The sequence below is a fragment of the Acanthisitta chloris genome, unplaced genomic scaffold, assembly GCF_000695815.1.
Source record: "Acanthisitta chloris isolate BGI_N310 unplaced genomic scaffold, ASM69581v1 scaffold1399, whole genome shotgun sequence".
Taxonomy (NCBI): domain Eukaryota; kingdom Metazoa; phylum Chordata; class Aves; order Passeriformes; family Acanthisittidae; genus Acanthisitta; species Acanthisitta chloris.
The window spans coordinates 107,541-125,424 of NW_008692965.1; the positions used below are offsets into that span (position 1 = coordinate 107,541).

Below are 17,884 nucleotides of genomic sequence, written 5' to 3' on the forward strand. Positions count from 1 at the left end.
TTCCAGTGTCTCACCACCCTCCCAGGAAGAAACGTCTTCCTAATATCTAGCCTGAATTTCCTTTCTTTCAATTTGTACCCATTGCCTCTTATCCTGTCACTGCAGCTCCTAACACAGAGTCCCTCTCCAGCTTCCTTGTAGCCCCTTCAGATCCTGGAAGGTTGCTATGAGGTTCCCACACAACCTTCTCTTCCCTAGGTTGAACAGCCCCAACTCCTTCAGCCTGTCCTCTTATCAACTTTGTGGCCTTCTCTGGACTTGCTCCAACAGTTCCAAGTCCTTCTTGTGTTGAGGGCACCAGAACTGCATGCAGTATTCTAGGTGGGTTCTCACGAGAGCCGAGTAGAAGGGTTCTCAACTAATTCACACACTTTTCTGAGAATGAGATGTGTTTTTACATTTTCTCATCAATTTGCACTCATTCTGCTCTTTTGGGGAAAGAACCAGCAAATTTAGTTAGATTTTGAAATGATAGGTTCACTAAAATGTCCTACAGGAAATTCATCCTAATGCTATCAATGTTATAAAACCAGGAAAGAAAGGTTTTGAAGAAAACTACTGAAAGCACAGGCTGTCCTGGAAAAGGGAAAGGATTAGTGGAAAGGGGGAAGGGGAAAGGAAAGGGGCAATGAGAAAGGAAAGGGGAAAGGGGAAACAGGAAACAGGAAAGGCAAAAGGAAAGGGAAAGAGGGAAAGAGAAAGGGAAAGGGAGAATGGGGAAGAGGAAAAGGGAAAGGGGAAAGGGGAAAAAAGAATGAGGAGAGGGGAAAAGGGACAGGAAAAAAGGAAAAAAACTCACTAGGTCAAATAAACCTAAAGAAAGTAAAGAGCATTACAAACTTTCCACTGAGTCAACTTCATGACAGATATGAGATAGAACGCAGAGGAAAAGTCTCCTGACAGGAAAGTGAGCAACCATTTGTAAAGGGTCATTGCTTCAAAGTTTATTTTGTGTCCTCCTGTCAGAACTGTATGAAAACAAATAAAGTCAACAAAGGTATCAAGGGAAAAAAAAAGATATGGGTATGTCATGCTTTCAGAAGCAGAACAAAGCACAGATCTGTTCTGAAAATAGGGGGGGAAAGTTAGAAACAAGAGAGACCTATGAATTTTAAAGGGTTTGATAATCTTAGTACTTGCTACTCACCTCAGAGTTTGAGAAGCAATATAGAAGAGCAACAACAAAGCCCTAGAACAGGAAAGGTAGGGAGAAAAAAAGCCAAGAAAATAAGATTTAAGGTATAGAATCAATGATGGTCATCAGGCTTCACTCAAAATTTGAGAAAAATATAAAGCAAAAAAAAGCATATTTTCAATTTTTTTCCATTGGGATTCAGGTGATGTGACATTATTTATTGAGTTTTCAGAAAAGAATTAAATTCCTCATTGGACTGGCAACATTATATGTATATTATTTTCCTTGTATGGAGACAGGAAGGACTAACTTACTGTTTACTGTATCCTACAAATAAGGATAAATATGGTAGTAAGGACCTCTGTCTTCTTCTAGTCTGTATTTACAGTAGTGAATAAACTGGGTGACCACTTGCTCAGTTTGTGTCTTTACTACTAACTATTTTCTTTTTGTCACGGGATGATGTTCAGCCAACAACCTTTTGGGGAAGGTCTTGGGTTCATATTCACCTAGAAATACACTGAGGCCTTGGCCCTCTCAAATCCATGCTATTGTTCTAACCACCACTATAGCAAAATAAACAGTGAAATACTAACATGATTCACTACTCCTAAAGGGTAAGGGAAGAGCAGGTTGTTACAGTTATTTTTCTATTCCTCTTATCCTTATTTTTATTATATGTGAAATAATTTTCAGTCAGTTCACCTTAATCCATTGGTTGATCTTCATGGCACCCTGTCACTGTTATTCAATAAAGGTAGATATTGTAATATTTTTGGTGATTATTAGTATGAAGTCTGAGTCAAAACTCAAAAGTAGGGTGAGATTTCAAATAATATAGGAACAAACAACAGAAGAACTTGTGAAGCACTATGAAAGAATGTGTGGGTTGAATTTCGACACATTAATAACACCTGCTCTAATAACCAACCTAAAATGTAAAACTTCTGACACTGTGGTGTTTCAGACCAAGCATCTTAGGACTGATAAACATTTTGTCCAGCTTACCTGAAAAGAACCCAAGCCCAGCTCAATATAAAGACGAGCTTCCAAAGCAGTGCTTTCTGGGAAAAATGCAAATACAATGTAGTGCACTCCAAAGAGAGGGATTAAAAGTAACGTGGATTTAGCAAGTCTCCTGGAAAACCAAGAATTAAAGAATCATGCCCTGTTAGAAATATGAAATTAGTGATAGCAGTTATGTGCTGGAGCATATTTTAATACAGAGGACAGCTCTATAATGGAGGCAAATACATCCAATGAAGTTATGGAAAGACTTCTGCCACTCCTACCATCAACTTCTGGTGAACAAAGATGAACAAATCAGCCTGCAAAGTTTTCTGGATTGACATTTAAGGATCCTTCTCCCTGCTATACATGCAAACCTAGAGGCACTATGCCAACTACTCTGATCTTCTGTCCTGAAACTAATCTCAATTACATATATATGTCCTCCATAGAAGTGTCTCAGTGGCTGCTCCATCCCTGGAAGTGTTCAAGGCCAGGCTGGATGGGGCTCTGAGCAACCTGGGCTAGTGGAATGTGTCCCTGCCCATGGCAGAGGGGTTGGAACTGGATGATCTTTAAGGTCCCTTCCAACCCAAACCATTCTAGGATTCTAGGCTTCTATGACTTCCAAAACTGTCCATGGACATCTAGTCTGTAAGACTTGATTCCATTGCTTAAATGGTAGTGTGAGAGCCACTGGTTATGTCCTGGGATGTTCTGCTTGGCCTTCAGCTCACACCAGAAGGGCAATGGTTCACACTAGGTCCTGGGCAATAACTAACAGCAATATCTACATATCATGGGATGAGGTAAATACCTCCCTAGAGTCCTCTGACTGCACTGAGGACATCCCCATTGATTGTGAAGGGGATTGTAACAGAAAGGACTAGGTTTGTTTACCAGAACATCAACATCATGTTCCTGCTAAGAATTTAAAGGAAATCTAATTTAAATCTGCATCTTTTTTATTTGGCCATTTGTGAAGAAAGGACTGGAAGCAAGAAGAATTCATTCCCTGACATTTAGTGTTTACACTTTCCAGCTGGGTCCTTTTGCAATTATAATACTGTATATTTTCCTTTTCTCATTGTCCCCAACATATCCACCTCACCCTCAAAGAGACATGATATTTGGGGTGAAAAGTTTGCACTCTTATTGCTTCTGGAAATTTCTCTATTAGAAGAGTAGCAGAACATTTTGTTATCCTGTCCATAAAATATTTCTTATATAGATTAGAACAGGTCAATATTAAGCGACCCAGAAATACTCACATGAAGTGGCTTGAATGGCTCCCTCCTCCCTCTTGAGACTTCAATTTATGGACTAAAATTCTGATCACGTTAATAAATATAAAAAAGTTAATCTGAAAAGACAAGACAAAATCTGTAAATTTACTACAACCCAGGACATAACTTCAGTTGATACAAATAACTGGAAATCCCCCGTGATAGGAATTGCACTGCTGTAAAACAGTGCAGATCTGCTCCCAGATCAAATCAATATGATTAGAAATCGTGATTATTTTCCCCAATATATAGTTATACATAAAGATATTTTGAAATTCATGTGTTGAATTAATGCAGACCTACATCCTTCGATTACATTTTATGTCTGATATTATGTCTTGCACTTCTTGTCAGCACCTAGCAGATCTTACATTGTCTATATATTCCCCACTGTGCCCTTCATTGTTTATGACAGGGATTATGACAGATATAGACCTGATATACTGCTCCCCCCACTAAATCTAGGTGGTATAAATGTGTGGATAAGGGGGATTTTTTTTCTCTTAAATTTGCATCCTAAGCACTCATGTTAAAAATACACTAGATAAACCCATCTATATGTAGATAAGCAAGGTAAAATGAAAAAACATACCAATACAGTTAGCAGGATGGGGCCTCTGATGATCCATAACACCACTCCATGCTCATCATCATCCCAACATCTGAAAAAACAAACAAAACCAGTCATGTTATCTGCCCCATGGGACCTTTCTACTACACACAAAAACATTTCTGACACAGAAGAGGAAACCCAGGGACCCTTAGCTTTAAATCACTGTCTGAATGTTCCTGCCAGCACTGGTACCCTGATACATCTCTCAAAGTTTCTATGGAGCCCAATCTAAAGGAAATTTATTCAGTAAGAAGCAAAGATTAGGGAACCAAAGCAAAGTCAAGAAAAACACATTTATATTTTCAGGCTTCTTTCCTGCTCTCCTTACCACTCTACATCATTAATCTGAGTCCTGAACAGGTAAGAGTAAAATAGTATCTTTTCCAACTGATTATCCATGTGAGATGAGCTGAATGCCTTCAGGACAGCTTTTAGTAAACAATTCTTCTATCTGGCTCTCATATTAAAAGATTTAAGTAAAATGAAATAAAATTCAAATAACTGAATGGGAATTAATGAAGAAACCACTTAACAAGTCATAATGTGTTTGTTTGGGAGGTTCTTGTTGGAAGAGACTAGGGTTAGTCATTTATGGCTGATTTTATACAGAAGCAGTGATTTTCTTAAAATATAATTATTTCAAGGACTGGCTGTTAGGGAACTAAATGCAATTTCAATAGTTATCATGATATTTACAGGTTTTATTACCCTATATATGGACATCAAAATCAAAAGACTTGGAACTATTTTCTCACTTGCATATGAAGTGTAAAGATCAGAGACATAGATCTGGAACTTGTTTTTTCCCTTTTTTTTAATACCTATATTTTTCTCCACCAGAACAACAGAACACCAACAAAATAGGATGTCCTTGTCTTTCTTATCCAAGCTCTGACTTACCCAGTATTTTGCTGATGGATTCTTGTGAGGACCCAAGCAAACATGACAGCAGTAGGAGCTCCTGGACAAATCAACATGGAACACAACAATTGTTTTTAATACCATGTCCCATGGAAACCTTCTTTCAAGTAGGTTCACGGTGCAGCAGGTTGGATGTACATTAAATGTCAAATGCTGGCTCAGACAATTTTAAATAACTTCATGAAATAACTTAATTTGCAGTTCAGGGTAAGAAAAATAAAAGGAGTAAAAGGGCAGGAGAATGAAATCATAATAAAGGAGAGTCTGGGATGTTGTGAAACTGCATTTTCAAAAATCAATGCTAAGAATTTCTTGAAGGTTTGGATATGAATTATAGGCACTTGTGAAACTGGAGGAACTGCCTATTTAGCTGGAGTTCTTTCATCTTGTGAATTCTGCCCAGCAAACAACTCTTTGTACACTAGCTCAAAGAGTTCACACTTCTGTCCTAAGAAACATCTATTAATCATTCTAGACCCATCAGTTGATAAGAATTCTATGAAAATTAAGATAAATCCAGGAACCAGTGATTTCTAGCCTCACTTTATTACTGCTTATCCTTCTGTCCTTCTATATTTATGACTGAATTTTTAAAGAAGACCTATAAACTAGAAATTGCTTTTGCTCTCCTTCTGTGGAATTGAATTTCCAAAGACTAAGTGACTTTCAAAGCTGCCACAAAAGGGACTCTAATCTGAAGCAGGTGGCATTTTTAGTGATAAATCTATAGAAATATAGGTAATATCTTTCTAAATATCATTTGAGATCTGTAGGAAACGCCCAGAAGTTATCCTTCCAAATTTTAGCTCTTTGTTGAGGTCCTTTAAGCTGAGACCATACTCAATACAAATTGCCCTTTTAATTAATCAAGAGAAATATTTACATTCATATCACCTAAGATCTGAGTTCCCCCTGAGATGTCTCTCACTTGCCATTGATTATAGAAGGAGATGAGAATTACTACATTATTAATTTAGCTGTTTCCTTTGTTATCTCAAGTAAGCCATAATTAATCAAGGTTTAAGTGTCTCATTTCAAACAACCATATCTGGAAGAGCTCCAGAAAAGTTAATTACATAAAATCTAAGAATCTGAAGACAAGGGATAAATTAGTATTTACTTCAGGATAATTTGGATTTCATTGCTAAGCCAAAAAAGTCATTGTAACTACTCAATTTGGGTGCCTCTATTTTCGGGCAGACAAGGTGAGGCACAGAAATATCTGAGAGTCACAACAAACAACTCTTTGCGATGAAAGAAACTTTATCTATTACACATTCCTATTCAGACAATCAGAGATAATTTAAATTGCTGTATAAACTCAAATGATTCCTTATAGCCAGGAGGTCTGAAAAAAACAGAATAGTGTGATTCCTAGGCCTGGACCTACATGATTTAAGATTAATCTATCTAATTCTGCTTACTAAAAGCAAAATACAAACTTCAAGCTAGTCACCCAAGCTTCTTTGGTCAGTGGAGAAAGGCAAAGTGGTACTAGGATGTCATCTAACCACATTACTCATTGTCTTGAGGTCTGGATCAATCACCACTGTGATTTGTGTTGTAAATAGCTAACAGGGTAAGAAAGACAATCTAATAGTGTGGTTTTGGTGTAGCAGTATTGGATGAATGGACAACTTTCCTCAGAGAAGAGGCACCTTTGACAGGCATATTTTATCTCAAGACACCTATTTTATCCAGTTCTGAAAGTAAGCATAAATGTTAAATAACACAAAGAAGAAAAGAATACTGACCCCAGCCAGTAAATATGAACCACCACACATACTGCTTGTTGGAAACAAAGGTCAGCAGAAGCAACGTTTGAAGGTATATCCCTTCAATCAGAAGCCAGAAGAAATTGGCTAAAATACTGAACTGGAAGAATGCCACAGCAGCCTTACAAGCAACCTGGAAGTGCAGAGAAAGAAAAAACTGTTAGGTGTGCTATCTTCATGTCTAGTTTCTCTACAAATATAGGCAAAAATCAGAGTCACCATGCAAGACTGAAGAAATTGCAAGAAGATTTCAGTAGGTTTGGGGTTCCATAATTTGAACTGACTTTACTTCAGCTTTTTGGAAGGGAAATACTGGTTTTCTCTTACAGATTAAATTCTTTACCAGTAGACATTGCTACAGCTTCATTGGAGTCTACAGATATGTGCCTTATATATCAAAGCTGAGTGCAGACATAGCACTTGGGCTTTGGGTTTATACAGTATTGTTTCTTTTAAGATTTCAGTACTATCAAACTGGAGGGTAAGAAATCTCCCTGTTGTTTTCAGGTAAAAAATTAAATGATTACTCAAGGATAAGAGAGAGGGGAAGTTCAGTACCGTTGACATTAGGCAGTGGTCCATAGTTTCATCTGCAAACAAAACAGCATCTTTGGTGAAAACAGCAATTGCTCTCAAGATAAAGGAGACAAACAGGTGCATATGGATGTAATTCCGTGTACAGTGGAATTTTCTGACATGGAAAGAGAAAATAAAAATTGCTCTTTGAGAGAAATTTCTCATGGTCTCGGTAAAACTCACACAGGAACACAGGTGAACACAGACACTTTCCAAAGCAAATAAATGATCTGCCACTATTTGAGAAGGAGCTAGACACAAGGGAGCAGAGCAGTTATTATCTGCTTAAGCTAATGAAAGTTCCAGTGTAATTGTCCTTGAATCACCACATATTTATAGGAGGTACCAGAAGTAGAGAGTAACTGTGGGACTCTTGGGCTGTATTACATTAATGCCTTTTAATTATTCTAAATAACATTTTTAGTTGAACAAGCTTGCAGCAGGTTTTTCAGCCCCTCTCAGGTCAGAGGAGGAGAGAGGATTAAATGGGTGTCAGTAACATGTTATGGGATAGCTGCCAGAGAAGTCCTTGGCTGACCCTAAAGTGGATTAGTCTGATGAGGTGCAGCTGAAGGAAGTGGAGATGTTCAGACTGGAGAAAAGGAGGCTCAGGGGGGACCTTCTCACTCTCTGCAACTCCCTGAATGGAGGCTGTGGTGAGGTGAGGGTCGGTTTCTTCTCCTGCAAAACAAGTGATGGAGTAAGAGGGAATGGCCTCAAGTTGCACCAGGGAGGTTTAGACGGTTTCTTCTCCTGGAAAACAAGTGATGGAGTAAGAGGGAATGGCCTCAAGTTGCACCAGGGAGGTTTAGATAGGATATTAGGGAAAATTTCTTTATGGGAGGAGTTGTCAAGCACTGGAACAGACTGTCCAAGGAAATGATTGAGTCACCATCCCTGTGTGTAGTTAAAACACATGTAGATGCAGTGCTTGGAGCCATGGTTTAGTGGTGGACTTGGCAGTGTTGGTTTAATGATTGGACTTGGTAGCCTTAAACATCTTTTCCAACCTAAAAAATTCTTTTATTCTATTTCCCTAGATTGCTCTCTCCACACTTAAGCTGAAGGAATCTCCTTCAAGGTTTGGTCATATCATTCTCTTGGTTCTGGGTCCCTTTGTAAGGGATATGACCTTTGAGGCTGCCAACCCACTCCAGTTGGGAAGCTGCTTTTGTGCTCTGCACAGTGAGTTTAAGGCTTTTTGTCCAAGAGCACTGGAACCAATCAATCCCAAGATCCATTTCCTAATATGCAACATCATCAAACATGACATTTAAATTTATTTTAATCTCTTCCTGTAGCTTTCAGTTATGGAAGCCTTTCACAGAGGAATGGCCAGTTTAGAATTACATTTGATTCAGGGGCATGAGACAATCTGTCTCTGCAGAGTATGTTGTGCCATGCAGTGAAGGAATAGTTATCTTATGTTAATAGTGATATCAGGTTGGAACATTTCTACTGTAAGGTGTCATTAAAGAGACTAAGACAGGCTGCCCAACCAGCTTGATTATTTTAACATCTGCAGGTAACACTACATCATGACTAGAAAAGGTCTCATTGCCATCAACGGTGTTATGTCTTAGAAGGACATGAAAATAATATTTAAAAGAAACCCACACAGAATCTGAGAAATTAGGATGATGTTGTATTTAGTCATCCTGAAAAAGAAACCATTTATATTTACCTGAAGGCAGCAAAGACAATTAGAGCTGTAACGAGCGAAGTCACTGATGCTGCATAGCCAGCAGTGTAGACATGCCAAAATGCAGAATAATATGATTTCTGTGGGAGAAAGAGACACAGCCCAATGCATGTGGTTCTGCAGCAGACATGATGCTGTGCTTATTTCACTAGGATACATTTTTCCCTCACTAGTCATCACCTCTGAGCTGCTCTGAATTCTTGAGACCTTCAGGTTTTCTCCTCCATTGCTAACACATACAATTTTTTCTTCAAGCCTATTTAACCTTATACCAGAGACAGAAGCTCACAGGATCATCTGACCTCATCTGATACAGTAAGTATTAATTTTCATAAACAGCTGTAGCTAAAAGAGAAATAAAACTTGCAGTTTGCAGCTGAGGAAACTGAAACACTGTGAAAAAGTCACATTATATTGTGGAGGAAAGAAAATTAAAGCCAAGAAAATAACCTCTTTGGACAAACGGTTCATTGCTGTAAGACTGTAAATTCTTTATAGTTCATTTGTTTTCAGTTTAAACATCCCATGTCCTCAGAAAAATGAAGCATGTTTATGTGGCTTCAACTATGCAAATTTTATTCTGATTCACTACAAAATCACCTAATTATTTTAAATCCCAAGAAACTAAATTCTCTGAATCCAGGCAAATTTCCTCCTTACAAATGCAATGGACACTTTGTTCTCTAATTGATCCAAAATCTATTTATCCAAAAGGCTGCAATTCTAGGTTGAGACAACCAATTAGCAATTTTAAGTAGATCCATAAATAAATCATGTAACCCTGACAAGCTTGGAATCATCCTGGTGTTTCTGAAACTGTCTTAATCTTTTACACAGTCTTTTCAAAACACAGGTGAAAATTAGAAAATAGATACTTCAATTGAATGATGAAATATTTTTACTCATTTTATCAGTTTACGTAGGGTAGGCGAAAAAACACTATATACAGAAGACATTATAAGTGCTCACTGCACATACAAAATACAAAGCAAGTGGTTCTCTTAGAATATAACTGGGATTCTTCTTACGTCCGTGTTTGCAATGCAGTAGAGATTACTGATCTTAGCTTCTTTTTACAGTCAAACCTTGTGGGTTTGACTGGAAGAACAAACTAAACACAGCCACAGCACACACAGGAGCTCTGCCTTGAAATCTTTAATAATGGTGAAATAAACGAGGGACTTCTTGGAGAAAGCCACCCTGGATAGGGAGTTTAGCTCTATGGGTGAGTGCCACGTGGACAGGTGGCCCTAGTGCTGGAGAACTGTGCTCTAGAGCACGTGTCTTTTAAGAATCTTACATCCCTTCTCAACAGTTTATGTGGTTTTCAGCATCTTTCCAGTAGTTTTTTTTAAAGCATTTTCCTTCTAGATTCCCCACAGTATAAAGAAGTAAAAATATTCTTGATTTATAGGTGTGGTGTCACACTCCAAATATCTACATTGTCTGTTACAGCTGTGCTTGATGTTCTAAATTCATGGAACCAAGTGAATGAAGACAATTATGTCTGCACTTCCCAAAGTTCCAGATATGTGAATTAGTACTTTCATGCTTGAAAAACAAATGGTTAACTCCAGATAACACCTAGTGTGTTAGTGTGACAATCCTCATCACCTTTCTGTGTTTTGCTTTGTCCTGTGATAATGACATTTTCCACTGTTGAGTCATGACTGTACACTCACAACGAGCTATATGAGTTAGTCTTTTCTTTCATATATTGAAGGAAGTCCATTGCTTCTACAAAATAACACAGTAGGAAGAGGGTGAAGCAGACATGCACCCCATCTTGCACTCATGCAAGATGTATGAGCCTTGCCCAATGCAGATTGGAGATGAGGGGATGGAGACATCCCTATTCTCTCTCGCTGAAACTGTCCCATTTAGCAAATGTCAGAACTCAAAAGCAGAGACAGTGAGCACATCTGTGTTAATTAATAACCTTCAGCCACGAGGCAAAGTTCACCACTGAGGCAGTACCAACAGCAGCATACCTATCCTGGGACCAAGTGTGATGATCAGGAACATGGAAATTAAGATCATATGAAGATGTGGCTGTGAGAGAAATGCTGCTGGAGCTTAATTGAGTTCCAATTATGAACATCAGATAGGAAAAATAGAGATTCACTTCCTTCTCCATAAATACCTAAGATAAAGTATAAACATCATCATATCATAGAACCATAGAATGGTTTGGGTTGGAAGGGACTCCCAAAGATCATCTCATTCCAAACCTCCTGCCATAGGCAGGGTTATCTTCCACTATACCACATTGCTCAGGGCCCCATGCTCAATGGTATCCAAGAGTTCCCTCATAAAGATGTGCTTTGACCACCATCCTATAAAGTTATGTAATATTTTTTTTCTGACTCAAATAAAATCTAGGGAAGAAAAACCAACAGGAGGGATACAAAGGAATTTTCCCTGAAAAATTCACTGCAAGCAGGTTGGTAGGACTTCCCTGGGAGACTGGTGCAGGATGAGGATTCACATCACCTCTGTCAGAGAAGCAAAGTCTTTGTTAGGCAAGACAAGTGAACTAATCCTGAGTCTGCTCATTAACACGAGGAGGAGACAACTGGATGGAGAACAAAGTGCCACCTGCTACTCCCTTGTGAAAAATGAATCCCACCTGGTGACCAAAGAAGCCCAGCGATAGTTACTATTTAACATGTGTAGCATAGCCTGCTTTTCCAATTAATTTGTGGAACAATTATCAGTATTGTAGTAATTTGAAAAACATTAACTGATGATTAAGTATCCTAGGAATTAGTGAACATGTGAAATTACAGATAAAATGAACCAAGCAGCTGCAAACTGGGTTGCTCTGTCCCTACGGGTTGGATCTTGGCTGAGAAGGCACTGTGCAGGCTCTGAGGATAAAGTTGCAAAGTTCAACTCAGAGGAAGAGTTGGAGCCTTCATCTTCATGACCCCTGAAGACAACCACCAGACAGAGAGCACAGGCACATGGAGGCATGATCAAATTCTAAGAAGAGTAACACCCATTCTTGGAAATAATATGAATATGTAGGACTGAGCAGTGAAAATGTATAGCTAATTAATGCATATGTATACCTATACTGCATAAAAGTGTAACTCTGGCTACCCACGGGGTACGTGTTAGGAGGAACAATCCCCTGTGCACCCAGCACTGAATAAACAAATACCCACTTAACAGTCAAACCAGCTACTGAGTTTTACGATCCCAGGTTTTCCTGGAATCCCTTGCCTTATATTAAGCCTAATTTGTTACACAGGCTCTAAATACACCTCAAAGTTCTGAGTTTAGCATGGAAAATGGGTAATTATTGGATTCTGACAGGACTCAGATGTGTGGGGCATCCAGCTACTCAGCACACTCAGGAGAGCTCAGAAGCAGGAAATAAAAACTCACCTGATCCTCAGGTCCTTTACTGGAACCCTCATCAAATCCACAGGCAATGGTGTAAGGGGGGAATGGTTCTGACCAATATGCCTCTTGTGTACAGTTTCTCTGAAGGAAACCTTAGATGGTAAAATAGAGCAGAGAATTAATTACTGGGGGGATGTTCTTTAAGTTTTGATAAGCAACAACAATTTCTTCTTACTTTGATTTTTAAGTTGCAGACTTACAGGTCTAGCCATGTTCAGTAAGATTAGCTATAGAGTTACATATTTTATATACCTATCTTTTGAAAATTTGAGGAAAATATTCTCATTTATTCCTGATGTAGTGGGACTTGTACATTTCATATGGGAAATCAGTCCTCCAAATGCAATCCTTACACTGAGGAAAACAAATTATACATTTGCAATATATTTTGGGATTGTGGACAAAGCTCTGAGCCACCTGATCTAAATTGGAAGCTCAATACAAGCTTTGAACCTGGTCCTGATCCTGCTGGAGGATTGGATCAGATAACCTCAAGAGGTCCTTTGTAAAATTAATTATTATGTGACTTTTTAAATCAGTGAATCTATGACATATTCCTTTATAAATTTAATAACATTGTGCAATTACCCATCATTTTTAGACCACCAAAGACATTAGACAATTCAGTACAACATAACACAAAACAACATTGCCAAATATTGACCACAAGCCAACATATGTATCTGGATAATTATTCTATCTTGCCTGATATAAGCAAGTGGTGTAAATCAGGAAAATATACAAAAATCTCCACCTATTAGAATTTGTATTAAGAAAATTATGTAGGGATAAGAAAACAGGGAAAAAATGTCTTGCCATGAGTATTGGTGAATTCTTCAAAAAATCGTGGGCAGGGAATTTTCACCACTTCCCCAAAAGTGGCTCTGGGCCAGCAGGTTAAACCATCCCAATCTCTGGCACATCCTGTAAAAAGATGCCTTAAATAAAGAGAACCGCAAAGAACAACACACAGTTGATCTTCCATAATGAGATTGTCTGTGGCTTTCCCACTAATTCACATGCAGGAAGAGCCACAACAGGACACGCAGCTCTGCAAATGAAGGAGTGTATTGTTTTCCTCTTCTCCCTGAATGATCACATATGCAGTTGGTATTCCAGCTGGACCTTCTCTCACCTTATCTCATAAGAGAACGTACCTGAAATTCAAACAGACACAATCTGAAAGTCAAATCCATTGGAGCTCTTTCTATTGTCAAAACAAAAGTCATTAAAATAAAAATGTTGAATAATTATTAGCACAAGAGATTTCTCATTACTGGTTTCAAGCCTGACTGAAAAACATCAGACTTAAAAATTCAGGCTTAATCTCTTGATTTCATGCTTCAAATCTATCAATTTCACCTGGCTTAAAGGAAATAAGAGCTGAAGTTCCAATCTGAGGCAATCAATGGCATTTTTCCAAAGGATTTCAAAACGGATTAGATTTATCCCAAACTAGAAGAACGTTTCTCAGCATTATATAAAATGACCATCACTGGGAGTAGGTCTGACTTGTTGGCATTCATGAGGCTCCCTAACCAGACACTTTTGGCTGATGACACAGGGCATGTTACTAGCTATGAGTCTGACAAAAAGGGTTTTCAGAAGTTTTAGTTAATCACAGCTTTGTCACAGCTGCATCACATTGAGACTTCAAGCTGTTGGCAAGTAGGAGTGGGTGCAGCACAGAAAAATTACCAGCATGTACAGGTGCCAGAACCAATAAATAAAGCTTTGCACTGTAACCAAAACCAATCTCTAGACAGTCATGAGGTGGATATAAAGCAGTGCATGAGTTTGGGTTGGGAGCTGTTATTTTCTTTCGTGATTCTTTTCTGTTTCCTCTGTGATGGATGACAAGGCAAATCTAAAGCTGTCAAGAGCTGAAAAGTGGAAGGAGTATCACTTGCCTGTAGCTGAGCAAAGTTACTCTCTGGCTTCCAAAAGGATAGCCCTGAGAATCTCCCACAGCATTATCCTCACATCACCCCTGGGAGGATGAATTTCCTGGTATCCCCAGTTTGCCAGATGGGAATATAGAAGCCCTGACTCATTAGCTGTAGTTTTAATTGCCTAAAATATGTTAGCTAATCTTAGTTATGTTCCCTCTGTAATCAGCAGAAAGAGACAGGGACTTCCAGCACATGATTCATCCCATATATTGGCGGCTCTTTTCTGAGGACAGGATGAATCATACACTGCAAATACATGTGTCTCACTGATGATTATAGCCTAAACTAGGCTGTCAATTTCCAAATTTATAAAGCCAGGTAATACCAGTCCCACTTGGACATGCAATGGCCCACACACTTAACAACCCAAGTGGTCCTTCTTAGAGGGACTATAGTACATTTGAAGAGTTAGGTTTAAAAATCTACTGCATTTGGCAATGTGGGGTTAACAATGAGATTCAGGTGACCTTATGCAGGACTGGAATCTGTATGTTTTAAGTCTTAAATTTGGCTTCATTTACAGTGACTTATATCAAAGATACTGCTGAGTGCAGAGGCCAAAAGGGAATTTTTCATGCTGAGGTTTACAAGGCACTGGTGGGTGTCCAAGTCACCTGAGACTCCATAAAGACAACTGTAGTAGGAGCTGGATCAAGTAATGTTGACATCATAGATATTTAAGTCTTGTTCAGTAATGCAGGCCTCTCTTCCTTTTTTGTTTCTTTTAGACAGTAGAGGAAAATAAGCATTTATAAAAGCTTGAATCACTTGACCTATTTTACACAACTACTTCAAGATGAGAGGAATTGTACCCTGGACTCTACTGATGGCATTCATTAAGCACTTCTCTATGCAACAAGATAATGTGGAATTACTTTATATTAAAAGCTCTGCAACACAGACTAATTCCAGCACAAAGTCTCTGTGACTACTTCCTTTTATCTCCTTGGGTTCCTAAAAACTGAAATGAAAGTTATGGACTTCTACCAATCTTAGCCTATTTTATCCTCCTGATAAAATATTGGGGATGAATGGTCTTTCTAGATCTAATGTTTAATTTCAAAATATATTGAGAAAGGCTGTAAATAGCAGAACAGATTTTCATTAAAGTCTTTCCATCTCTAGAGAATAAAAGGTGAAAAGGAGAGCTTTGAGAAGCTCAGAGTTGACAAGGCTGAAGATATTTTAAGTTTAACAGAACTCTGAGGGATTTTTATTTCTTTGAGTAACCTTTGCCACAAAGAGGATTCCAAAACCATGCAATTATTTCTGCATTAAAGAGGAAGATACTTGGAATGACATCCTGTAATAAATGTAATAAATGATTTTTGAAAATCACTGGTTTATGCCCAAACAGTTTTTTGCAGGGTGGGTTACAGGGTGTTCCAAGCAGAAAACGTGTCCAAGAGGTATTCTGGACTCGATTACAGTGTGTGTGGGGAATACCACCAAAATAGAGCAGGAAACTGCAAAGGGGATATGAAACATTAGATTGATAGGAAATTCTGCAGAATAATATAGAAGACAAAGGAAATACAGGTTTAGACTCTAATTTTTGCTAGGCTGCTAAAGGCAGGTGGTTGCAATACTTCTATCCCAGCCAAGGGCATGAGGCATCTTTGTCTCATTACTCCTATGCAGGAAATTAACTTGATAATTCATGCACTTGAAAGACCTCACTGTGGTGGATTCAAAGTTTTCTAAGCAAAGTTGGCCAGAAAAAAAATGAGTCAACTTTCAAAGAGTTTGAGCATTTTGAAATTTTACTTTGAATCATTTCCAAACATGTCTCCACTATGCCAAAGCCCCAGCAGAGAACTCCCTCCCTCCCCACACAATATCTTAAATATATTTTATAGGCTGTCTAGCAAGTTCATTTTAGTTTTCAAAATTTATATTTGAGCGTGTAATAAACTTCAAAACACTTTCATAATAAATCTTTTCAACCAAACAAAGCATGTCTAGTAATGTAGAAATATAGTATTTTAGATAAATTGGGATTCTTTTTTCAAGGATCTCTTTTACCAGATTGGAATGACTCCCCCCATGATATAATTTTAGGTGTCTTTTAGGTGTCTTTTATGCTTTTAGGTGTCTTCTGAGGAAGCTTCTATGGAATTTTGGATATAAGTGAAGAATACACCAAATACACATTCCCAATAGGGCTTTCCTTCCCTAACTAAGCTACTAAACTTGTCAGGGTCTGAATTAATAATTTTAGTCTCATTCTGTAGTAGTAAAGAGGAATACTGCTCCAGAAAATTATTCATCTCATTATAAAGTAGTGTCTAAACCAAAGGCAATTAAAAATGTTCTAGGGACATCCAACATCCTCCATGTACTTTAAGGGAATCCAAGATGAATCCTGACTTAGACATAGAACTTTTAAGGATGGCTAATAACATAAAGTCATAGAATCATAGGAGAAGCACTTCAAACTGTTCAGAAACCAGATAAAACAGGAATCAAATCTTGACCAAGGAGAAAAAATGGTATCTTGAGATTGAGCACCTGAAATTATATACAAGAGTTTTCATACAGGGCTAGACAATCAGGACTGTTACCTTTAAGATCTGGTGAAACAGATTCATTCTGTTCTAAGCAGAGAGCCTCCTCTTTGACCACCTGCTGGAATATCTTGCATTCTGGATGGATTCCTGCAACCTTGGTGAGAGAGAGAAAGACAAGAAAACCTCAACAAGCTCTGTGATTATCAGAATGAGAAGTGTCAGTTTTCTTTCCCATTTGCACCTTGTGGCTCATAGTTTGAGGTCTAAGAATGCAAAAACTTCAGATGAAGACTTTTCTGCTAATAGAACACATAACTGGCAAGAGAGAGCTGTGAACTTGCACATTTATCAGTGTGTATATGTCTGTGTGTGTATATCATATGGATTCTTCAGTGTATCATAATAGTCAAACTCATGCAGCACCTCTTCTCCAATCTGGACATTTATACCACCTTTCCTTTATACCTATGTTTTCCACAAAGCTTAAATGAATTTCATAGTCTTTGGATCTCCACATATTTGTCAACTGTCCAAAATTGGAGGACTCCATCAGGTATGGGAATATTCACACTGTGTCCTTCAAACATACATGCAGTCTGACCACAGAAATATTTCTTCCCCATAAAATAAATAAAAAGAAATGAAAAAAAATTTCTTCAAATATACATGATGCTTTGGGTTGTTTTATTTGCTGTGGGTTGGGTGACTTTTAGTAAAAGATTTTGGGTGTTCAGAACTAACTGTTGCCAAAATATTTTTATTTTGATTCTTGGGATTCTGTCAAGAATCAAGTTTTCTTTAGAGTAGGAATTAGACCGAAGTGAGATGATAAATTCTAGATTACTCTTCAGGAGGGTGTGCCTACTCTGCTTTGCTCATGGGCTCCTGATGTTCTTCGAAACTTGGAGATTATAGAGATTTTGTTAGGAACTGCAGTGATAGGACAGGAGTTCAAGTTGAAGGAGAGGAAATTTAGGCTAGATATTAGGAAAGAT

The 17,884-nt window shown here is 38.2% G+C and overlaps 1 protein-coding gene across 1 annotated transcript in view; it reads right to left on the minus strand.

Annotated features, from left to right (window-relative positions):
• The window catches only part of LOC103809993 (vasoactive intestinal polypeptide receptor 1-like), a 19,315-nt gene extending 1,876 nt beyond the window's left edge, over nucleotides 1-17,439 (minus strand). Inside the window, exons 1-12 of the mRNA XM_009082870.1 lie at nucleotides 17,355-17,439; nucleotides 16,944-17,072; nucleotides 13,244-13,351; nucleotides 12,410-12,519; nucleotides 8,999-9,096; nucleotides 7,297-7,429; nucleotides 6,718-6,871; nucleotides 4,943-5,003; nucleotides 4,022-4,091; nucleotides 3,415-3,506; nucleotides 2,144-2,273; nucleotides 1,148-1,189 (exon numbers count right to left, since the gene is read on the minus strand). Coding sequence (XP_009081118.1) covers nucleotides 1,148-1,189; nucleotides 2,144-2,273; nucleotides 3,415-3,506; nucleotides 4,022-4,091; nucleotides 4,943-5,003; nucleotides 6,718-6,871; nucleotides 7,297-7,429; nucleotides 8,999-9,096; nucleotides 12,410-12,519; nucleotides 13,244-13,351; nucleotides 16,944-17,072; nucleotides 17,355-17,439 — 1,212 coding nt within the window. The remainder of the gene's footprint in view (nucleotides 1-1,147; nucleotides 1,190-2,143; nucleotides 2,274-3,414; nucleotides 3,507-4,021; nucleotides 4,092-4,942; nucleotides 5,004-6,717; nucleotides 6,872-7,296; nucleotides 7,430-8,998; nucleotides 9,097-12,409; nucleotides 12,520-13,243; nucleotides 13,352-16,943; nucleotides 17,073-17,354) is intronic.
• Nucleotides 17,440-17,884: the final 445 nt, after the last annotated feature.